Source organism: Lithobates pipiens, unplaced genomic scaffold, assembly GCF_037356315.1.
Source record: "Lithobates pipiens isolate NorthernLeopardFrog02 unplaced genomic scaffold, aLitPip1_a1.2 Scaffold_35, whole genome shotgun sequence".
Taxonomy (NCBI): domain Eukaryota; kingdom Metazoa; phylum Chordata; class Amphibia; order Anura; family Ranidae; genus Lithobates; species Lithobates pipiens.
The window spans coordinates 27,119,243-27,143,865 of NW_027507811.1; the positions used below are offsets into that span (position 1 = coordinate 27,119,243).

The 24,623-nt window shown below is 44.2% G+C and overlaps 2 protein-coding genes across 3 annotated transcripts; one reads left to right on the forward strand and one right to left on the reverse strand.

Moving 5' to 3' along the window:
* Positions 1 to 2,620: 2,620 nt before the first annotated feature.
* LOC143956237 (uncharacterized) lies at positions 2,621 to 11,048 on the forward strand. 2 transcript variants are annotated; one of them, XM_077466417.1, is made up of 5 exons: positions 2,621 to 2,863; positions 6,859 to 7,018; positions 7,179 to 7,313; positions 7,400 to 7,523; positions 9,228 to 11,048. In XM_077466417.1, the coding sequence occupies exons 2-5, from the start codon at positions 6,941 to 6,943 to the stop codon at positions 10,796 to 10,798; spliced, it is 1,908 nt and encodes a 635-aa protein (XP_077322543.1). In that variant the 5' UTR covers positions 2,621 to 2,863; positions 6,859 to 6,940; the 3' UTR covers positions 10,799 to 11,048. The 2 variants fall into 2 exon arrangements, with proteins under 2 accessions (XP_077322543.1, XP_077322544.1); XM_077466418.1 differs by lacking the exon at positions 2,621 to 2,863 and adding an exon at positions 2,980 to 3,691.
* A 7,481-nt stretch (positions 11,049 to 18,529) lies between these two features.
* Positions 18,530 to 24,199, reverse strand: LOC143956358 (uncharacterized). Its single transcript, XM_077466577.1, has 2 exons — positions 24,113 to 24,199; positions 18,530 to 22,739 (listed from the first exon to the last, which is right to left on the reverse strand). The coding sequence occupies exon 2, from the start codon at positions 22,546 to 22,548 to the stop codon at positions 21,643 to 21,645; it is 906 nt and encodes a 301-aa protein (XP_077322703.1). The 5' UTR covers positions 22,549 to 22,739; positions 24,113 to 24,199; the 3' UTR covers positions 18,530 to 21,642.
* Positions 24,200 to 24,623: the final 424 nt, after the last annotated feature.

Consider the following 24,623-nt stretch of genomic DNA (forward strand, 5'->3'; position numbering starts at 1 on the left):
AGCATGAGATTGACCTGAGCAACCACCTTAGTACTCACCTTATAAATGAGTCGTACCCTTTCCTGAAAGGACACCAAGATAGAGGTTAGAGCCGTACCTCAGAGAACATTGGTAGGGCTGCCAAGAGAACCTGTCACTTTGCCTTGAATAGGGCTATAAAAATAACAAAGAAAATAATAGTGTATATATATATATATATATATATATATATATATATATATATATATATATATATATTTTTTTTTGTATTATATATATATATATATTTTTTTTTTTTAATATATTTTTTTTTATTAAATGCACGCCACACTTTTCACATATTTATTTGTAAAAAAAAAAAATGGGAAAACAATTTAATAAAAATAAAAAAAATATATAAAAACACTAATAAATAAATAAATATATATATATATATATATATATATATATATAATGTACGCCACACTTTAAACTTTTCACATATTTATTTGTAAAAAAAAAAAAAAATGGGAAAACAATTTAATAAAAATAAAAAAATAATATAAAAACACATATAAATATATATATATATATATATATATATATATATATATATATAAAATGTACGCCACACTTTACACTTTTCACATATTTATTTGTTAAAAAAAAATAAAAAATTTCCTTCCACTTCACAATTATGTGCCATTTTGTGGTGGTCTATCACATTCAAATCCCAATAAAATACATTTACGTTTTTGGTTGTAACATGACAAAATGTGGATGGGTATGAATACTTTTTCTACATTTTCAAGGCACTGTATATACCATATATTGTGGAATCTATAACTATCCTACAGATTAAATAATAAATTCTGACTCTGGTTATTTTCACCAAAGAAATGTAGCAGAATACACTTTGATCTGAATTCATGAAGAGCATTTTTCTATTTGAAAAATCTTATAACAGAAATAAAGAAAACAATTTTCAGTCTTTTTTTGTTTATTTAGCAAAAAACAAAACAAAACAAAACCCAGTGGTGATTAATTACCACCAAAAGTAAGTTCTATTTTTGTTAACAAAATTATAAAAAAGTAATTTGAGGATAGTGTAATTGTCATTCAAAGTGTGACAGTGCTGAAATATAAAAATCAAAAAATGATTGAGGTGGTTAATCACCTGACGATTTTAAACATATAAGCTACGTCCTAATAAAACTCAGAGAATTTTTTTAGGACACACCTCCACTGCTGCTTCCTCCGCTGGTATTAGCGGCTGTCAAAACGACAGCAGGCATTTTTTTTTATTACACAATAGGAATATCTGTCAAAATGCAGACTCCTTTGTAAAATAACACTTGCAATATCATGTAACAGAGTAATGTTACATTGGATTTACTATTTCATTTATGTGACCTTTAGTCTGCATCAACCCTAAACGTAAAAAAAAAAATCTTTAAATTATTTTATTTAAAGATTTTTAACATTTTTATTTTTATTCTTATTTGACCCCTTGTTAACCCTAATCAGTCCTACTTAACTCCCTTCTTCCCGTCTCCCCTTAACTATTATTTTCTGCTGATTTCTTTCCCCCATTTTTCTTACCTTTTTAATATATATATATATATATATATATATATATATATATATATATATTTTTTTTTTTTTTTTTTTATTTAATTTGGGTATATTTTGTTGCATAAAAAGAAAATGAGAAAAAAAAAGCATCCCCTTCTCCCTAAGTAACATAAGGAGACTAAGAAAGAAAAAAAAAAAAACCCTCCCCCTTTAGCTATTCATTTTCTGCTATTTTTTTCCCTTTTTTGTACCATTAATATTTTTTTTTTGTTTGTTACCTTTTTGTTGCATAAGAGAATAAGCAAATAAAAAAAAAAAAAAAGAAAGCATTCCCTTCTATCGTTGGCTATTATTTTCCTGCAAATCGTTTCTCTTCTTTACCATTAATATTTTTTTTGTTGCATAAAGAGAAAATGAGCAAATTACAAAGAAAAAAGAAAATAAACCCTCCCCTTTTTCCAATAGCTGTTATTTTTCTGAAATTTTTCTCTCTTTTTTACCATTAATATGTTTTTGTTTTGTTTGTTACTTTTTTGTTACATAAAATAATGAGCAAATAAAAAGAAAAAAAAAGCCTCCCATTTTTTTCTCTCTTTTTTAGCATTAATATTTTGTTTGTTCCTTTGTCTTGCAAAAAGGGAATGAGCTATATAGCGCCATTAGCTATTATAATTTTGTTAATTTTCTCTTTTTTACCATTAATATTTTTTTGTTGCATAAAGAGAAAATTAGCAAATTTATTAAATAAATAAATGTATTTAATAAAATTAAAAATTTAAAAATTAAAATTATTTAATAAATTTAAAGAGAGCCTCCTCTTTCCCTGTCAGCTATAATTTTTCTGCAAAATGTTTCTCTTTTTTACTATTAATATTTTTTTTGTTTTGTTTGTTATATAATATATAATATTAGACACACGTATGGAAATTCAAATTTTGCTTTTTAATAATAGGGAGATTGTAAAACAACCAAAAAAAATAAAAAATTGGAGTAGCCTTTTTAAGACAGTGCACATGCGCAGTAGGGATCGCGCCTGGCAGGGCTGGTCGAATAAAGCGATCGCCAGCCCTGCCTCCCTTCTATTCCTAACTATCGCGAGACTTGTCATTTCCATCAGCGGAGGGCTAATTGTGGGTAAAACCCGTCCGGAAGAAGCTCCCTGGGACACCAACGTGACCTCCGCAGCTCGCTCCGATGGAGAGGAAAAAGCAGGCCGCCCGCAAGAGCGCCGATCGCTTGGAACGCACAGCAGCGCAGACGCTGGAACGCAAAACCCGGAAGAGGTTGTAGATTGGAGGAAAACACTTCCTGAGCTTGGGAGGATATGGTGGTAATGGGGTTTTCTTCGCTTTTAAATGCTGTTCTGTTGTTGTGGTGGCTGGAGGGGGAGCTGCAATGGTTATGTAAAGGGATAGGGGGGGACCTTTAGGGAGGGTTGTAAGTGAGATCTGCTCATTACCTGTAGGGGGGGGGGAGGCCATCTTATCTGCCTATTCATTACTGCACTGAGCCTTTGCTGATGTATCTGAAGCTGGTTATGGTGGAAATGCTCCATGTCGTTCTTTATTATGTTGCCAGTTTACATGCATGCTAAAAGCATGACAACACCAGGCAGCAATTACATGTCAATGAATTGTAAGGTTATTCACTTTGGATGTCCATTCCTATGGGTTGCCATGGATACCATGACCCGGAGACGTGTGATGGACTTAGACAAGCAGAATATTCCCAACGCACGCGTTCCCGAAACTGGCTGTAGATGGTATTGGGTGGTGTCGCGACCACCGGCTGGGAACCAAAGGTTTTCAAAGCATGAACTATGTCACCAGCACACCAAGGATCTGCAGAACGGGTCCAAAGTTTTATTCTGCGATCACATCATGGTTACAAAGGCAATATTTGGACCCCTTTAATAACCCTAACCCTACCCCACCTCCCTGATGAAGGTGTCCTGCGAGGCTTTGACACAAATCACCTTTTTAACCACGATGTGATCGTGGAATAACGCTTTGGACCTGGCCCGGAGATCCTTGGTGTGCTGGTGACCCCGTTCTCCCATTGAAGGACTTGACTTGAAGGACTTGAAGGACTCCCGTTGAAGCAAAAATAATGTCTCCCGGCAATGCCAGTGTGGGTTTCAGATCTCCCAGTGCTAAGGGTTAGTAGAATGGACTCTAATGTACGTAACTGGAAGAAGAGCCTACTCCGACCACATGTAGTATGACCTTGTATGGTGTAAGGCCACAATGTTGTCTGGGGCAAAGGACTATGAGGACACTGGGATTGTGTGAGAACATGGAACTGAGGGAGGCGCCATTGTGTGATGTTGTGTGAGGGCAATGGGACTGTGTGAGGACAGTATGATCATTTGAAGGCAAGGGACCTTGTTAGGACAGTGCATTCTCTGAGGACATTGAACTAGGAGGAGATGCCATTGTGTGGTGACTGTGGGGCTATGTTAGAATGTGATGTTGTGTGAGGAACTTTGTATGGATGATGGGACTGTGTGAGTGTGATAATGTACGGGGTTATGGACTGAATTTAGACACTGGACTCGGTGAGGGCATGACTGGTGACATGGAACTGAGAGGACATGCCATTGTGTAACAACATCGGGACTGTGTTAGAATGTGATGTTGTGTGAGGGCAATGGGACTGCTTGAGGAGAGTGGGATCATGTGAGGGCAAGGGACCATGTTAGGACAGTGAATGCTGATGACATGGAATGGAGTGGACACACTGTTGTGTAAGATTTGATGTTGTGTGAAGACGTTTATAAAGTTAATAGGACCGTGTGAGCACAGTGGGATTGTGTGCAGGCAAGGGACCATGTTGGGACTTTGGACTCTTGAGGACATGGAACTAAAAGGACATGCCATTGTGTAACGTCAGTGGGATTATGTTAGAATATGTTATGTTGTGTGAGGAACTGTGTAAGGAAAATGGCACATTGTGAAGGTTAGGGTCTGTATTAGGACAGTGGACTCTGTAAAGACATCTTGGAAGAACATGCCACTGTGTGATGACAGTGGGACTATGTGAGAATGAGATGTTGTGAGAGGAACTGTCTAAGAACAGAGTGATTGTGTGAGGGCAAGGGACTGAGTTAGGAAACTGGACTCTGAGGACATGGCTGATGACACGGAACGGTGAGGACATGGCTGATGACATGGCTGTTGGCACGGAACGGTGAGGGCATGGCTGTTGGCACGGAACGGTGAGGGCATGGCTGTTGGCACGGAACGGTGAGGGCATGGCTGTTGGCACGGAACGGTGAGGGCATGGCTGTTGGCACGGAACGGTGAGGGCATGGCTGTTGGCACGGAACGGTGAGGACATGGCTGTTGGCACGGAACGGTGAGGACATGGCTGTTGGCACGGAACGGTGAGGACATGGCTGATGGCATGGAACGGTGAGGACATGGCTGATGGCATGGAACGGTGAGGACATGGCTGATGGCATGGAACGGTGAGGACATGGCTGATGGCATGGAACGGTGAGGACATGGCTGATGGCATGGAACGGTGAGGACATGGCTGATGGCACGGAACGGTGAGGACATGGCTGATGGCACGGAACGGTAAGGACATGGCTGATGGCACGGAACGGTGAGGACATGGCTGATGAAACAGAATTGTGAGCATATGACAGATGGCATGGAACTCTGGGGACACTCCATTGTGTAATGTCAGTGGAGCTATGTTAAAATGTGTTGTTCTGTTAAGATATTTGTAGGGACAAGGGGACTGTGCGAGCAAGGGACCATGTTGGAACTCTCGAGGATATGACTCTCAGGACATGGAACTGAGAGGACATGCCATTGTGCTATGACAGTGGGACTATGTTATGAATGTGATGTTGTGAGAGGGAACTTTGTGTGAACAGTGTGATCATGTGAGGTTAAGGGACTGTTTTAGGACACTGGATTCTGGGAGGACATGACTGATGGCATTGAACAGAGAAGGCGTGCCAATGGGACTATGCTAGAATGTGATATTGTATGAAGAACTGTGTCAGGACTAGTGGGATCATATGAGGGTAAGGGAGATTGTGTTGGATAGTGGGGATATATTAAAATATGATGTTGTGTGTGCACTTTGGACTCTTGAGGACATGCCTATAAGGACATGGAACTGAGAGGACATGCTATTGTTTAATGAAAGTGAGACCATTTTGGAATATGATTCTGTGTGAGGGACTGGGTAAGAGTTATGGGACTCTGTGGGGACAAGGGACGGTGTTAGGGCAAAAGATTCAGTGAGGAGATTTCACTGAGGAAATGAGATGTGAGAACATTGAAGTGTGAGACATAATATTGTGTAAGGTCAGTGGGGCTATGTTAGAATATGATGTTGTGTTTGTGGAACTGTGTAATATTTGGTTTGTGTGAGGAGACGGGACTGTGTCGGGGCACACCTTTGTGTAATGAAGATGGGACTATTTTAGATTATGGTACTGTGTGAGGAACTGCTGTAAGGGTAGTTTGACTCTGCAAGGATAGTGGGATTGTGTGAGGGTAAGGAACTGTGTTAGGACACTGGATTCTGCGAAGACATGACTCTGAAGACAATTGGGTTGTGGGAGGGTATGGGATCATATTCGGACACTGGACTCTGCAAGGACATAACTCTGAGGACAGTTGGGTTGTGGGAGGGTATGGGATCGTGTGAGGATATGACTGTGAGGACGGTTTGGTTGGGGGAGGGTAGGGGGCCACATTAGGACACTGAACTCTGCAAGAACATGACTCTGAGGACAGTTGGGTTGTGGGAAGGTAAACGACTGTGTTAGGACACTGGACCATGTGAGGACATGACTATGGGGACAGTTGGGTTGTGGGAGAGTAAGGGACCCTGTTAGGACACTGGACTCTGCAAGGACATGACTATGGGGACAGTTGGATTGTGGGAGGGGAAGGGACTGTGTTATGAGACTGAACTTTGTGGTGACAGGACTCACGGGACAGTTGGGTTGTGGCAGGGTAAAGGACTGTGTTAGGAAACTGGACTCTGCAAGGACATGACTATGAGGACAAATTGGTTGTAGGATGGTAAGGGACCTTGTTATTCACGCTGGTCTCTGTGAGGTCAAACAATGAAGACGTGGTGGCTCATTTGGGATTGTGGAGAGGAGGACAGTAGGACTAAGTGAGAGCATGATGATGTGTGAGGAACTATGATGAAGCAACCCAGGACTGTCCTCTCCCTCCTGCCTCCTAAACCTGATTATTGCCCCATTGTTGTGATGTGCTGCCTCGCTAGAACTCAGCTTTCTTTGTGCCTATTCTATATGTATGATGTTTATATTTTGCCTTCTGTTACCAGGTGGCTTTATGAATATCAATGTGAAATAGATTAAGCAGCTCTTCCACTAACAGAGGCCAGCTGTTCAAAGTCATCTGCTGCAATGGACAAGGACGGTCAGCCTGTTGCAGAGAGGATACTAAACCTCGCCATTGAGATCATCTGCCTGCTGACCGGAGAGGTGAGGAGGATTTTGGGAGGTCACATGACATCACTCTTATTTCTATTAATAAAACGCAGACCTGACCGGAGAAGTGAGGAGGATTCTGGGAGGTCACATGACATCACTTTTATGTCTCTTAATAAAATGCAGACCTGACAATGTTTTTGGTTCTATACAGAGATTCCCTGCTGTGAAGTCCGGTGATCTGGTGACCATCGCAGTGCCTCCACCTGACTCCCTGACAGTGGAGAGGAACAGCGAGCAGAAGATCCTAGAAGTCACCCAGAAGATCATTGCACTGCTGACAGGAGAGGTGAGCGGTGGTGGGAATTCTGGGACATTATCCAGTAACAGACAAGGGATGTGTCTGGATGGTGACTGTATCATTGTGTGTGTCAGGTTCCTAATGGCTCTGAGGAAGTCGAGGTCTCCATTTCGCTGGAGCAAATTGTTCTTCAAGAGGCAGAGAAGACCCTGGAGAAGGACCCATTGGTGGAGAATGAACAGATCCCCGAATCTGAAGGTGAGGAGATGTTAAACGTGCCGTCCATCCATACATGTAGACACAATCCTTACCTGTTCCATGTTACAGCTAGCAGGGGATTCTGGAGAAGAATGCAAAGACAACAGTCATGGCAGACCAGTGTGATATCAAAGGAGCTTACATTCTAATGTCCTCCTCCCCCAGTCACACACTATTATGAAAAACCTCAATAGTGGACACTTTCACCCCCTTCCTCCCCAGGCCAATTTTGAATGACAATTTTTATAAATGTTTTTTAACCACTTTCTGCCCGTGCTATAGCCGAATGACGGCTACAGCGCAGGCTTCCAGTGCCAGCAGGGTGTCAATAGACAAGGGCTTCTGTTACAGGGACATCAGTCCCTGCCTCAGTGCTGCCAGTCCGTGCCCATCAGTGCCATCCATCAGCGCCCATCAGTGCTGCCAATCTGTGCCTCACCTGTCAGTGCTACTTATCTGTGCCACCACTCGGTGTCCATTAGTGCCACCTATCGATGCCCATCGGTGCCAACTATCAGTGCAGCCTCATCAGCGCACATCAATGAAGGAAAAAAATTACCTGTTTGCAAAAGTTTATAACAAACAAACAATTTTTTCAGTCTTTTTTTTATTTTTTTTAGCAAGATTAAATACCACCTAAAATAAAAAAAAGCTCTTTGTGTGAAAAAAAAAAGTGATTGGCCTTGTCTGTACTGTGTGATCACTGTGATTGGTCACAGTGCACAACAATACACAATGAATGGCTATGAATGAAAGCCATACAATGCTGTGATTGGTCAAAGCAATCACATGGTACCGGCCCAGTACAATATTCTGTCATCCTCTGTAACTAGTGGACACAGCGAGTGACAGATCGTGCCGCAGCATGGTGCGATCTTGGAAGGACATCATATGATGTTCATCCAGGATGGAAGAGCTCCTAGTCAGCCACCAATAGGCCTGTGGGAATCAGGTAATATTATTCATTTGTATAGCTCTGACATATACCGTGGTGCTATACAGAGAACACTAAGACCCCTTTCACACTGGGGCGTTTTTCAGGCGTTTTTCATGCGCGTTAGCGTTAAAAGAAGCGCCTGAAAGAAGCCGCAACTGCAATCCCAATGTAAAAGCCCGAGTGCTTTCACACCAAGGCGCTGCGCTGGCAGGGCGTCAAAAAAAGTCCTGCAAGCAGCTTCTTTGCAGCGCTTTTGGAGCGGTGAATACACTGCTCCTAAAGCTCCCCTTCCCATTAAAATCAATGGGAAGCGCCTGTAAAACGCCTGAAAAACGCTATTGGCAGCAGCGTTTTTTGGGCGCTTTTAACCCTTTATTTGGCCACTAGCAGGGGTTAAAAGCGCCCCATTAACGCTCGAAAAACGCTGGTAAAGCGCTGCTAGTTTAAGCGGTGCTTTACGAGCGTTTTTCGGGCGCTGACATTGTGAAAGGGTTCTTAAAGCACTTGGGCTTTCACATTGGGACTGCAGATGAGGCTTCTTTCATGCGCTTTTTTTAACGCTAAAGCGCCTGAAAAACGCCTGGAAAAACGCCCCAGTGTGAAAGGGGTCTAAGGCATTCACACCATTCTCTGCACCAGAAGAGCTTACACTCAAATGTGCCCCCCCCCCCTAAAGTCACACACTATTATTATTATTATTATTATTATTATTATTATTATTATACATTTATTTTAAAGGTTTCAGTTTGTTATCTTCTTCTTCTCAGATTTACTTGAGCCCACAAGCACGCCTCTAGTTCCTGATGCCTCTGGCCCCTCTCCGGCCTGCTCTAACGAAGTCCAGAACTGCAATGATCAAGAAGACAGCATGTCCACCATGTGCGATCCCATCATGAGCAAGTTGGACCTAAACTCGGCGGTAGACTTTTCATCGTGCGACGAGGGAGACCTTTCTGATGGCGAAACCTCTGCACCCATCGATGAGCAACAAATGTCTGTTTGTATGGATGATTCACAGACTGTGGAGAGGACACCGTCTACCCCTGGTGGAACCGACTCCCCACAGCCAGCCACTACTTCTGCAAGCCATTTGCCGTCGGCTACTGTCGGTGTAGATGTGGAGGCACCAACTACAACCGAGCCTTTGCAGCCTGCGACCAATAATGTGTTGTCTACACTGACTCGAATGGACCATGTGCAGTCTACCAATCATATAACATCTACATATGTCCAGACAGACCACCCAACGTTGGCAGCTGCTGCAGCGGACAATGTGCCGTCTACGGTGACTGATAAAGACCATCTGCCACCTATACCTGTTCAGGCTGGTCACATACAGTCCTCAGGTACAGACAACACACAGGCAGCAGTTACTCACACAGAGTACACCCCCCTTTCAGCCATCTTTGGCGATCACACACAACCTACCGGTGTAGACCTAGCAAATTCTACGCCCGTCAAGGAACCAGCCCGGAAGCCACGATTCTTTTCCCCGGATAAAAAGCCCATGTGCCCCGACTGCGGAAAGTGCTTTCGATGGCAGTCAGAGGTCCTGTTCCACCAGAGGAAGCACACGGGTGAGAAGCCTTACTGCTGCGCCAAGTGCGGCCAGTGTTTCAGCCGCATCCCGCATCTGGTGATCCACGAGCGCAGCCACACAGGAGAGCGCCCCTACATATGCTCCGAGTGCAAGAAATGCTTCGGCAGCAAATCCGAACTCAACGAGCACCGCAAGAGGCATCGGGGGTTGAGGATCCATCCATGCCCAGATTGCGACAAGGCTTTCATCACCAAATCGGACCTGGGCAAGCACAAGCGCAGCCACACGGGGGAAAAGCCTCACCCGTGCTCCGTATGCGGCAAGTGCTTCACACTGCGATCTGGCGTCATCCGCCACGAAAAGACCCACACGGGGGAACGGCCATTCTCGTGTACGGAGTGCGGCAAGTCCTATGTCAGCAATTCCGAGCTCATCAACCACATGCGGACTCACACGGGGGAGCGGCCTTTCACCTGCCTTGACTGTGGCAAGTGCTTCTACAGCAGCTCCGACCTCATGAAACACCGCCGGTGCCACTCGGGGGAGAAGCCGCACCCCTGCTCCATCTGTGGCAAGTCTTACACCTCCAAGTCGGTGCTGTACCGGCACCAGAAGATCCACACCAAGGTCAAGCCATTTACCTGCGATACCTGCGGCAAGTGCTTTACAAAGGAAAAGACTCTAGAGAACCACCAGAAGATTCACAAGAAGATCAAACCGCACTGCTGCATGGAATGCGGAAAAAGCTTCTACAGGCCCTCGGCACTGACCAAACACATGAGAACCCACAATCCTTAGGGAGCTTTATCTGTGCCCAGAGCACCATTCAAACGTGTACTGAATGTTGATCATGCCACTTTTTATTTTGTGAATGAGGTTTAAGTTGGGACCTTTTTAGGACTTCAGTGGTCAAATACAGCATCGTGTTTCATCTCCTTCATTGATAAATTTGTACATATTGACATTTGTATTTAAAGAAAATCAGTTTACCAAAAATCATGTTTTTGTTCTGCCTGGAGTTTTGTGAATACAGCCGGTGAACAGAAAATGACCAGCCTCCGACTAATTTTAATTGCTCTAACCCCAGTCAACGACCTTCCATCTACTTCAGCTCCTCCCTACTCTGTCCACCATCACATCATTATAGGCATCACCCAACCTTCCACCTACTTCACCTCGTCTCCACCCCATCCACCATCACATCATTATAGGAATCACCCAACCTTCCACCTACTTCACCTCCTCTCCACCCCATCCACCATCACATCATTATAGGAATCACCCAACCTTCCACCTACTTCACCCACCTCCTCTCCACCCCATCCACCATCACATTATTATAGGCATCACCCAACCTTCCACCTACTTCACCTCCTCTCCACCATCACATCATTATAGGCATCACCCAACCTTCCACCTACTTCACCTCATCTCCACCCCATCCACCATCACATCATTATAGGCATCACCCAACCTTCCACCATCACATCATTATAAGCATCACCCAACCTTCCACCTACTTCACCTCCTCTCCACCCCATCCACCATCACATCATTATAGGCATCACCCAACCTTCCATCATCGCATCATTATAGGCATCACCCAACCTTCCACCTACTTCACCTCCTCTCCACCCCATCCACCATCATATCATAATAAGCATCACCCAACCTTACACACATTTTGAATCCTCTGCATCCCATCCACCACCACCACATCATTATAAACATTTCCACCTACTTCAGCTTCTCTCTACCCCATTCCTCCATTCCATCATTATAGGCGTCACCCAACCTTCCACCTATGTCAGCTTCTCCCCATCCCATTCACCACATTATTATAGGTATCACCCAACCTTCCACCTACTTCAACTCCTGCCACCCCATCCACCATCACATAATTGTGAGCATACCCGAACCTTCTACCTACCTCAGCTCCTCCCCACCACATCCACTATCACATCATTATAGGCATCGCCCAACCTTCCACCTACTTTAGCTCCTTCCCACCCCATCCACCATCACATCAATATAGGCATTCCCTATTCACCATATCAAAAGGCTGTAAATTTATGTCCATTGATATTTTCATTCTTCCAGGTTATGGGATAACTAGACCAAACAAAAGTGAAAAAGAGGTGCTGGATACAAGTTATCACGGGCACACTGGTTCCAGTTCGGTAGCATTTAAAAAAAAAAAAAAACGGGTAAACTCTAGGAATGGGTGGGGGCAAACCAAAGTTGAGAATCTGTGTATAATGAAAGCACCAAACAACTTGTCATGGTAAAATCAGGAGTAGGAAAACACAGAATGTTGAATGCATTTCGGGAGGGCATAACCCCTTTCCCTTTTTCAGAGCTTATGTACTCTTATGCCGCGTACACACAGTCGAACTGTTTGACATACTTAGTCCGTCATACAATCCGACGGACAATCCGTCGTACTTTCCACTGAATGGACTTGACCACACACGGATGCACAAACAGTCCGTCGAAAGCTTGCGCGATGACGTGTACAGCACGTACGACGGGACTAGAAATAGGAAGTCCAATACACAGCAAAGCACCCTTCCGCCGTGTAAATCCTTTCTGGGCATGCGCCATTCTTAGTCCGTCGAACTAGCATACTGACGACCGTATTGTCCGCTGAAACCAAAGTACGACGGACAGATTTTTGGAAAATCCGAAATTCTTGGTACTCCGGACTGCACGCTGAAAAAGTCCGCTGAAGCCCACACACGAGCGGATTGTCCGCTGAAATGTGTTTCAACGGACTGAGTACGTCAAACAGTTCGACCGTGTGTACGCGGCATTAGTCTTAGGAATCTTGACATGGAGGAAGAAAGAGTCCCAAGTGCCATACATCCAGCAAATCTAGACGATGTCTTTAGTAAAATCAGGCTCAGACCAAGCTCTGTCCAGGACACCCCCAACGCATTTCGCCCCACCCATGAGCCTTAGTCATGGAGGTAAGGGTAGGGCAAAATACATTGGAGGGAGCTTGGCCTGAAGCTGCTTTTACTAAAGACACTGTTGGGCTTTGCTGGATGTGCGGCACTTGAGATCCTTTCTTCCTACATGTTTATACATATAGCCGAGACAAGCTCTTCCCCAACCTTCACTCCTTTAGCGGGAGTTACCGGACCTGGACAGACAAGGAGCGGCTCCCCTAATCTATGATTTTGTTTCGCAAGGAATCTTTACATGGCATGGTCGCCAATGTTGATTCATACCGGTGTGCAAATGACTTTGAATATGTGCGTCATGAGAACCTCAAAGATTCAAGGTCTTTGCAGACTGTTGACTATGCCATGCTAAGTGTCCCAGCACCTAAATTGGACCTTCACTCCAAAATGAAAGTTGTTCTTATTCCTCTTCTTTCCCCAGCCTCTTAATTGTATATTTTGGTGGGGATGGTGCTTTTTTTTTTTTTTTCTCTCTGTACCTGCACCCACTCCATTTCTTGCCTAGGCACAAATTATGTCACCTCAGCGACCTCCACCGCCTGGAGCATCCTGGGAAGTTGTGTTATCCCGGGAAGCTACAGAACCAGGCTAACTGGTCATACATGCACAGCGGGGAACTGGTGGTGATTCATCAGGAAGCTGCAGCCAGCTCTGAAATTCAAAATATTGGTGTTGAATATCCGAATTATTGAGAAGATTCGACTGCGGGGAAGACAGTGGTGGACTACACGGCTGGTATGTAAGGTAAGTACTGACTTTATATTTTTCTGTAACTGAGTGAAGTTCATCTTCAGGAGAAGCCCTGAAGAAGAGGGAAGTTTGTTTTGCGCTGAAGCGTGTTGGCTGTTCTGTGTTTTCCTGCTATGAACTAACTTTTTAATTAAAAGTTGTGGACTCTTGGACTTGGTCACTCTCATTAGACTTTACAGTATCTAACAAGAGTGAGAACACCCCCTCACATTTTTTTTATATTTTATTCTATCTTTTCATGTGACAACACTGAAGAAATGACACTTGTCTACAATGTAAAGTAGTGAGTGTACAGCTTGTATAAGTGTGAATTTTCTGTCCCCTCAAAATAACTCAACACACAGCCATTAATGTCTAAACTGCTGGCAACAAAAGTGAGTACACCCCTAAGTGAAAATGCCCAAATTGGGCCCAATTAGCCATTTTCCCTCCCCGGTGTCATGTGACTCGTTAGTGTTACAAGGTCTCAGGTGTGAATGGGGAGCAGTTGTGTTCAATTTGGTGTTATCACTCTCACTCTCTCTTACTGGTCACTGGAAGTTCACCATGGCACCTCATGGCAAAGAACTCTCTAAGGATCTGAAAAAAAGAATTGTTGCTCTACATATAGATGGCCTAGGCTATAAGAAGATTGCCAAGGCCCTGAAACTGAGCTGCAACAAAATGGCCCAAACCATACAGCGGTTTAACAGGAGAGGTTCCACTCAGAAAAGGACTTGCCATGGTCGACCAAAGAAGTTGAGTGCCAAATGGCACAAAACTGATTCCCTGTATTTCTGATTTGGCAATTGTGAGCAATGTAGTAGAAAGAATGCCGGGTCTTTTAGTATTGGGCATTCCGTAAATTTTTGTGTTATCCTCTGTACCGCCAACCAATATTCTTCAATCCTGGGACATGCCCAAAAGATGTGAAATAAAGTACCTCGTTCTTCCTGGCATCTCCAACAGCTATCTGCTACCTCTGGAAAGATCTTACTTAGTACCGACGGTCTACTCCTGGTGGGAACCCCGGATTTCCCAAAATCGGAAATAGTGGTGATCGTATAGACGAGAGTTTGGCGTTCTTACACATCGTATATACTATTCTAAGTGTAGGACCTATCATAGGATGTTTCTTAAGAGCAATTGGTAATCCTGCATAACACCACATTGCCCTCGATAGGGGGATTGGGCTAAATTGTTGCTCCATAACCGTCCAGAGTTTAAAATCTCTATGTCTGCACCAGTTCACAATTCTACTAAGGTGTGCCGCATTGTAATATTTAAGTGTACTGCTACCCCCACCTGAGTTTTTAGGTATTGTCAAGAGACGCCTACAAAGCCTCGGTTGTTTCTTAGCCCATATAAACTTGAATACGCTTTTTACTTGCCCCCCTGTGTGACATCCAGACTTGCCCCCCCGTGACATCCAGACTTGCCCCCCCCCCCCGTGACAGAGTTGCCCCCCTGTGTGACATCCAGACTTGCCCCCCTGTGTGACATCCAGACTTGCCCCCCGTGTGACATCCAGACTTGCCCCCTTGTGTGACAGACTTGCCCCCTGTGACATCCAGACTTGCCCCCCCCCCCCCGTGTGATATCCAGACTGCCCTCCGTGTGGCAGACACCCCCCCCCCCCCCTGTACAGTACCCTGCAAGGGATTTTTTACTGTACTTTATTAAAAGTTTTAATATACTACACTATGAAGTCCTCCTTTTTCTACAGTGCCTTGCGAAAGTATTCGGCCCCCTTTAACTTTTCATCCTTTTGCCACATTTCAGGCTTCAAACATAAAGATAGAAACATTTTTATTTTTTGTTAAGAATCACCAACAAGTGGGACACAATTGTGAAGTGGAACGAAATCTATTGGATTTTTGAAACTTTTTTAACTAATAAAAAAATGAAAAGTGGGGCGTGCAAAATTATTTGGCCCCCTTGCGTTAATACTTTGTAGAGCCACCTTTTGCTGCGATTACAGCTGCAAGTCGCTTGGGGTATGTCTCTATCAGTTTTGCACATCGAGAGACTGAAATTCTTGCCCATTCTTCCTTGCAAAACAGCTGGAGCTCAGTGAGGTTGGATGGAGAGCGTTTGTGAACAGCAGTTTTCAGCTCTTTCCACAGATTCTCGATTGGATTCAGGTCTGGACTTTGACTTGGCCATTCTAACACCTGGATACGTTTATTTGTGAACCATTCCTTTGTAGATTTTGCTGTATGTTTGGGATCATTGTCTTGTTGGAAGATAAATCTCCGTCCCAGTTTCAGGTCTTTTGCAGACTCCAACAGGTTTTCATCCAGAATGGTCCTGTATTTGGCTGCATCCATCTTCCCCTCAATTTTAACCATCTTCCCTGTCCCTGCTGAAGAAAAGCAGGCCCAAACCATGATGCTGCCACCACCATGTTTGACAGTGGGGATGGTGTGTTGAGGGTGATGAGCTGTGTTGCTTTTACGCCAAACATATCGTTTTGCATTGTGGGCAAAAAGTTTGATTTTGGTTTCATCTGACCAGAGCACCTTCTTCCACATGTTTGGTGTGTCTCCCAGGTGGCTTGTGGCAAACTTTAGACGAGACTTTTTATGGATATCTTTGCGAAATGGCTTTCTTCTTACCACTCTTCCATAAAGGCCAGATTTGTGCAGTGTACGACTGATTGTTGTCCTATGGACAGACTCTCCCACCTCAGCTGTAGTTCTCTGCAGTTCATCCAGAGTGATCATGGGCCTCTTGGCTGCATCTCTGATCAGTCTTCTCCTTGTCTGAGATGAAAGTTTAAGAGGGGCGGCCAGGTCTTGGTAGATTTGCAGTGGTCTGATACTCCTTCCATTTCAAAATGATCGCTTGCACAGTGCTCCTTGGGATGTTTAAAGCTTGGGAAATCTTTTTGTATCCAAATCCGGCTTTAAACTTCTCCACAACAGTATTACGGACCTGCCTGGTGTGTTCCTTGGTCTTCATGATGCTCTATGCGCTTTCAACAGCACCCTGAGACTATCACAGAGCAGGTGCATTTATACAGAGACTTAATTACACACAGGTATTCTTCACAAAAAATAAAAATGTTATATCTTTATGTTTGAAGCCTGAAATGTGGCAAAAGGTTGAAAAGTTCAAGGGGGCCGAATACTTTCGCAAGGCACTGTATGTGTATTACTGAGGCACAAAAGGGACTCCATTACCATATTGAAGCACAGAGTGCGGCCACCACAGGAATCCGCATTTACCACTGAACCATTTACAGGTTCCAATGCGTGGATTGACCGCACGCTCTAAGGTGAGCGGCTATTACCTGGGGGAACACCTGAGTGCAGCACCTTAATATTGGATTGATATCACAGCAACCACCGAATCGCATGGATTACATTGGAGCACTTTTGAACTTTTTTTGATTGCACAGAACATTGTAGCACTTTTTTTATACCATTAGTTGCGGCCATGTACACTGCTATAGCCACACTACACATTTATATTTTTTGAAAAGCCTGTAGTTTGTGAACGCACTCCAAAAACTCCACACTACCCATCCCATAGTCCATCTCGAAAGTAAGCAAGAGCGGGTGGCTACCTACCTACATACAGTGGGACCACAGAGAATAAAGTACTAATGCAATTCTGTTAGGGAGACAAAAAAATTAAAGTTGTAATCCCTTCCTCAGGTCAGCATGTTCATCACAAGGATTGTATTAAACCTGAATTCTGGAAATTGAACTCCTGAAGGCATACTATGAGTTAAGTCCAAGGAGGTGCACGATATCCACTGGGCTTACCTCTATTATTTATATCTGACAGTTTTATTGGGCTTCTAGAAGATGGCTATCGCTGTATTTCTAGGAACCCATTGCTGATTCTTCAGGTCTAAGCATCTTCAACATTCAAGTCGGTGCAGCTGCTATGCCTGTCCCCTCCCCTCCTCCGGTCCAGTCACAGAAGCCTTTGTATTATGTGCACTTATTCACAAAATGCAAAGGCTTCTCTGAATGGGCAGCAGAGTGGAAAGGCGAACATCTGTGTACCTCTCTCCTCTGAGCCCTAAAGCCCCATATCAGATTTTCTGAAGAGTTTTTTCCTTCAAATTTACCAAAACCATATAATATGAGGTCAAACCTTAGGGGTTTCAATTTGTATGCAATCAGGCAGGGCCTTGTACTACATGGTTTTGGTAAATCTGAAGACAAAAATCAGCAGAAAATCTGATAGTGTGTATGGGGCTTAAGTGTCAGTGCATTCCCAGGCAGAGCCACAAACCTGTCAGAAATAAATAATAGAAGTTCAGGGGATGTCATGTACCTCCTTGGACTTCACTCATAATGTGCCTGCGGCTGAATTGTTGGAATTCAGCTTTAAAGTGGTTGTTAAAAATAAAATAAAAATAAAAAATCACTGCCAGCCCCTCTCTTTTATGAAGACATAATACACTGTGTACCTGTTTGTGTAAGACCTTGCTTTGTGCACTGGTGCCCAGTCATGTTGGAACAGGAGGGGGTCATCTCCAAACTGGTAATATAGTGTATATTCTCTTCAACCTTAGGCACACAGGCCCCCCTCTGTAGGTATCTCCCTGTTATTGAACTCCAAGTGCAGACCGCTTAGGCCTATGGATGGGATACCATTTTTTAATGCAGCAGTTGGTCGATTAGGAGCTCAGAACAGACTTTTGGGAGAGAGAGCAAGCCAGTTACAGCCGCAAGTGTTTAAGGATATAGGGGATTCTTGTATACAGTTGCCATGGTTGCATCCTAAGGGCTTTAGAAAAACAATGGCTTATAGGTGCCATTGAAATGAAGTTACTGTATGTAGGTCATAGCAGTATGGTAACAAAAAGCAAAAAAACAGTTGGACAAATGTTTATTAAACAATTGAATTGTTCCTATCATGTGATGAAGACCCAGACTGTCCCCCTTTTTTCTGCAGCCTGCCAGGTTGCGTGCTCGGACAAGGGTCTGGTATGGATTTTAGGGGGGGGGGGCCTCCGGCATTTTTAAAAGAAAAATTGGTGCAGGGTTCCCCTTAATATCCATACCGGGCCTGGTATGGATTTTGGGGGGACCTCCACGTAATTTTTAAAAACATTTTTGGTCTGGGGGGGGCAATGCCGTTTTTTTCAATGAGTTTTATCTGTATTGCCAAGACCCGACAATACATTAAGGAGACCCCCAGGCACGATATTTAAAGGAATATTACATTTTGTTTCACTTTAAGCATCATTAAAATCACTGCTCCCGAAAAACGTCAATTTTTAAAACTTTTTTTGCATTGATACATGTCTCATGGGGCAGGACCCGGGTCACCAAACACTTTTTATGACTATAAATGGCATATAAGCCTTTAAAATTAGCACTTTTGGTTTTTCATGCTAGTGTCGCATAGACTTTTACGGTGTTCCATGGCTTTCGAATTTGCTGTGAACACCGCATAATGTTTGTTGTTCGCCGAATGTCGGGACACCCAAAGTTCAGCCCGAACGTATGCTCAGGCCGAACCAATCGCCCATCCCTACTAGCTGCCACTACCTATACCTGATCTGCCTGGACATCAACCCTTGCCTGTATTTTAACCATAAATCTGCCTGCTGCCTGGACCCATCCTTTACCAGTTGCTGATCATGTCTCTGCTTGCTGACTAAATTGGCCTTTTGCCTGTTTACTGACCATGTCTATGCCTGCTTCCTGAACCAACCTCACGCCAATTTACTAACCACATCTCTTCCTGCTGGATGGAATGACCTCTTGTCTATTTAGTGTCCATGTCTTTGCCCGCTACCTGGACTAACCTCTTGCCTGATTATTAGCCACGTCTCTTTCTACTACACGGATCAAACTCTTGTTTACTGACTGTATCCATGCTTGCTAAATTACAATTTACTGACCACATCTCTGCCTGTACTTGGACCGCCCTTTTGCCTGTTTACTAGCCACGTCTCTGCCTGGACTGACCTCTTGTCTATTTAGTGACCATGTCTCGGCCTGGACTGACCTTTTGCCTCTTTACTGGCCGTGTCTTTGCCCGCTACCTGAACTAACCTCTTGCTTGTTTACTGACCATGTCTCTTCCGGCTGCCTAGATCAACCTCTTGCTTGTTCACTGACCAAGCCCCTGCCTGCTACCTGGACTGACCTCTTGCCTGTTTACTGACCATGTCTTTTCCTGCTGCCTTGACTGCCCTCCTGTCCGTTTACTGCCCGTGTCTCTTCCTGCTGCCTGGACTGACCTCTTCCATGTTTAATGACCACATCTCTGCCTGTTACTTGGACTGACTTCTTGCCTGTTTACTGACCATGTCCACGCGTGCTGCCTGGACTGACCTCTTGCCTATTTACTGACCTTATCTCTACCTGTTCCGACCTCTTGCCTGCGTACTAGCCACGTCTCTTGCCTGTTTACTGACTATGTCTCTCTATGCTGCATGGATCAACCCCTTGTTTGTTTACTGACCACATCCCTGCCTGCTACCTGGACTGATCTCTTGCCTGTTTACTGACCATGTCTCTGCCTGCTGGCTTGAATGACCTCTTCGTGTTTACTGATCATGTCTCTGCCTGCTGCCTTGACTGACCTCTTGCCTGTTTACTGACTATGTCTCTTCCTGCTGCCTAGATTGACCTTTTTTTGTTTACTGACCATGTCCATGCTTGCTACTTGGACTGACCTCTTGCCTTTTTACTGGCCTCATCTCTGCCTGTACCTGGACTGACCTCTTGCCTGTTTACTATCCAGGTCTCTGCCTGGACCAAACTCTTGCCTGTTTACTGATCATGTCTCTCTCTGCTGCCTGGATCAACCTCTTGCTTGTTTACTGACCACATCCCTGCCTGCTACCTGGACTGACCTCTTGCCTGTTTACTGGTCATGTCTTTGCCTGCTACCTGGACTCACCTCTTGCCTATTTACTGACCACATCTCTGCCTGTACCTGGACCAACCTCTTGCCTGTTTACTGACCATATCTCTTCCTCCTGCCTGGATTGACCTCTTGCTTGTTTAATGATCGCGCCCCTGTCTGCTTCCTAGACTGACCTCCTGCCTGTTTACTCACCACTTCTCTACCTGCTGCCTTGACCAACCCCCTGCCTGTTTACTAACCATATCTCTGCCTGCTGCCTGGACTGACCTCTTGCACTTTGGTGAATAATGTTTTTTCATGCTGTCTGGACTAACCTTTTGCCATGCCCCTCTGACTATTCTCTAGCCAAGGAACCTGTAACCACCATTATTTGCAAGCATCTATATCTTCCTAAACCTCAGGTACTCTTGTTCTGCCTATGCACAGCCTCTCGTGCTACATGGCCAGAAAATTTGCATTGTATGATAAGTCCTGGGGGCAACCAAATACCAGGAGGTTTGCCTTTATTAGAATGAGGGCTGCTATAGGTGAAAGTACACTTGCCAGCTATATTCTCTGACCCCTTGTACAGGACTGAACATTACAAGTCCTGTTTTTCCCAGGAAATCTAAAATGGAATGACTTGTGATTATCTCTAGCTCACTGGGGACAGCCGGAACATGGAACCAAGTGAAAGGCTATGTTAGCAGACTTGCTTGCCTGGATATATTAACAGAACTGAGGTATGTTTTTTATGTGCTTATTCTTTAAGCGGAAACTTCAAAGCCAGCAGAGACATTAGATGGCAATTGGAAGCACAGCAATTATTATGTCAGCATATACTCTTGTATTGTCCAGGTATACACAGTCCTAAATGAGGAAGAGTGCACAAAAACCTCATATCCAAGCCTTAAGGCAAACCAAGTGCAAATGTGTGGGAAACACCCAATGAACTATCCTATCTAGTCCAATAAGCCTTGGGTTGCTGCCAGTATCCAGACATGACGGCTCTCACCCAGTCTGGCAGCAATTGTCCAGAACAAATGGAGACATGCCTGTGCTCTATCCCGAACACCATCTTTAACAGTGATGCTAAAACAAAATAGCGGCTTCTGAGTCAGCTCACTTATGTGTTCTTTCGTGTCTGGTGAGTTGTGGTCGGAACGCAAAGCACTGCCCACATTTGGGACATGTAAACGGCTTCTCCCCAGTGTGAGTCCGGTGGTGATAGATAAGGTTTGACCGGCATGTGAAACACTTGCCACACTCAGAACAATTATAAGGTTTTTCCCCAGTGTGAATTCTCTGGTGTAACGAGAGATTGTACTGCCACTTGAAGCACTTCCCGCACTCGGAACAGGAAAAAGGCTTGTCATCGGTGTGCGTGATCCGGTGGTTGATCAGACTCGACTGCCTCATAAACCGCTTCCCGCACTCGGCGCAGATGTAAGACTTCTCCCGGGTGTGGGTCACCTGGTGTTTGAAGACCTCCGACTTACAAGTAAAACATTTGCCACACTTTGGACAAGGGTAAGGTTTCTCTCCCGTATGAGTCCGCTGATGTCTTATCAGCTGTGATTTATACGGGAACTGCTTCCCACATTCCGAGCAAGCCATCTCTATCCTTGGGTGGTCAGCCTGGTGGGCAACAAAATCTGGGTAGTTCTCGAAGGCTGTGCTGCACTTAGAGCAGTCATATATCCTGTAGGATAGCATTGGGGGTTTCTCTTTGCCCTCGCTAGACACATTTTGCTCCTCTGGAAGACCGGTGGTTGTAGAAGTGTCCCTGCTGGCAACGTTCTCATCTTCACTTGAAGAAGTTTCCTCCTTAACTTTGACGTGGATCAAATTGAGTTGCGTAGGATCTTGGGGTGCATCCTTGTTGCCAATGAGCCCGTCTTCATCTGAGCTGGGATCCTCCTTCATATGAGTAGATATGGAATTGGTGGATGGGGAAGTGTCAGAGATATGTGCTTTAGTGCTTAAGTTAGGCTCCTTTTTAGTAGACCAAACTGGTTCTTCCTTCATTTTGTCACGTCTATGTTCTCTAAGTTGTTCACATCTGTCTACTTCATGGTATGGGGGATCCTGTTTTACTTTTTAGGTAGGAGTGTGGTTGTGAGACTGCGGGAGGTGACCTTCTGTACATGGTGGGAGTTTTTCCTTAATATGAGAAGTCATATCCAGATCATGGTTTAAATTATGGGTAATGGACAATCCTGTTGGAGGAAATAAAAAAATGAGAAGCATGAATAAAATATAAAGGCGTAAAAAATACGAACATTACCCTGAGGGGCTGTTTAACAATAATTACCACTTAAAAACCAGGTCTTATCTGACACTTTTTCTGTCTACATTTAAAGATCAGTATTTATTTTGCTAGAAAACTACTTAGAACCCCCAAACATTATATATATATATATATATATATATATATATATATATATATATATATATATATATATAAGCAGGGGCCACAGAGAATAAAATGGTGGGTATATTTTTGCTAGAAAATTGTTTTGGAACTCCTCAAACTTTATATATATATATATATATATATATATATATATATATATATATATATATATATATATATATAATTTTTTTTAGCAGGGGCCCTAGAAAATAAAATAATTTTTGGGGTTGTAAGGAGCCCAGGAAGCCGAACGATATATAGCCAGCAACCTAGTAGGGGTAGGCACAAGAACCCCTAGGCGCAAGGCTAAATAATGGGGGCATAAGGAGCTCAGGAAACCAAAGCGTACATAGAAGGTATAGACACACGCTCCCCCCAGGACTGAGGTGGACTTTTGTGGGTTCAGAGAGCTCAGGAAACCAGAACATACATAGTCAGGTTCCCAGTAGGGGTAGAAACACACTACCCATAGGCCAGAGGCTGACTCATGGAGGCATAGAAAGCTCAGGAAGCCAAAAGGTACACAGCCAGCTTCCTTGTAGTGGTAGTAAACACATGGACTCCCCCTGCAAGACCTGAGACTAAATCATAGGGGCGTAAGGATCACAGGAAGCCAGAACGTACATCCCCAGCTTCCTAGTAGGGGTGGACACATGCTCACATGCTCTCCTCATATCTCATGGGGGCCGTAGAGAGCTCATGAAGCCGTATGGGGCAGCGAGGAAAAAGCTCATGACTAGAGACGAGCTTAGATGTCCTCCGAACCCATCTCTAGCCGAACATACGCCTTTTTTTTTTTTTTTTACTCCAATGAGCTGCAGGCCACATGGTTCCCACCCCGCACCCCACTTCTTTGTTTACATGAGTTGTGGAGTGGGAATGACCCAGCCTGCAGCTCACTGGAATATACAATATATCAATATATCACAAGGTGTGAGATCGGCGTAGACAAGACCATCTCTTCCTTTCTGCTTATACCAGAAATTGTTCCATAAGCCCTTTGGGCAGGCACCCCCTCCCCCATTGGTGGCCTTCCCCCGGAGAACCAAAACAACTATCTGGATAAATCAATTCTCCAATCAATTAGATCATAATATTAATAATAATTACTTCATTTATTGTCAGCACAAGACACATATATAACTGAGCACTGCTGTTGCTACACCTGGTACTCACCAGGTCCTCTCCTGTCACTTCACATCTTCTACAGTGCATAATAAACTACATTCAGGGTCATTACTAGCTGTACAATGTACTTCCGGGTCAACTGACAGCACTTCCGGGTTTGCGTTCCAGCAGGTGAGCATCACCATCCAGAGTGGAACGTAAACACCAGAAGTCGGCTGAAACGCAGAGATGGAAAGCGTGCGGTCTCTGGTGGCATCTAGTGGTCAAGTAACAAACTGCAGCATTGGATTGAATTGACTTTCCCTAAAGTAGAGTCTGGCAACTTAGTTTTAAATGCTGCATACGCACGATCGGAATTCCGGCCAGAAAAAGACAGATGAGAGCTTTTCATTGGAAAATGCGACCGTGTGTAGGCTCCATCGGAATTTAGTTGTCCGAATTTCCGCCAGGCAAAAATTTATAGCATGTTCTCAATTTTCCCGACGGAAAAACTTTCTATCGGTAATTCTGATCATGAGAATGCAATTCCGACATGCCAAAAATCACGCATACTCAGATT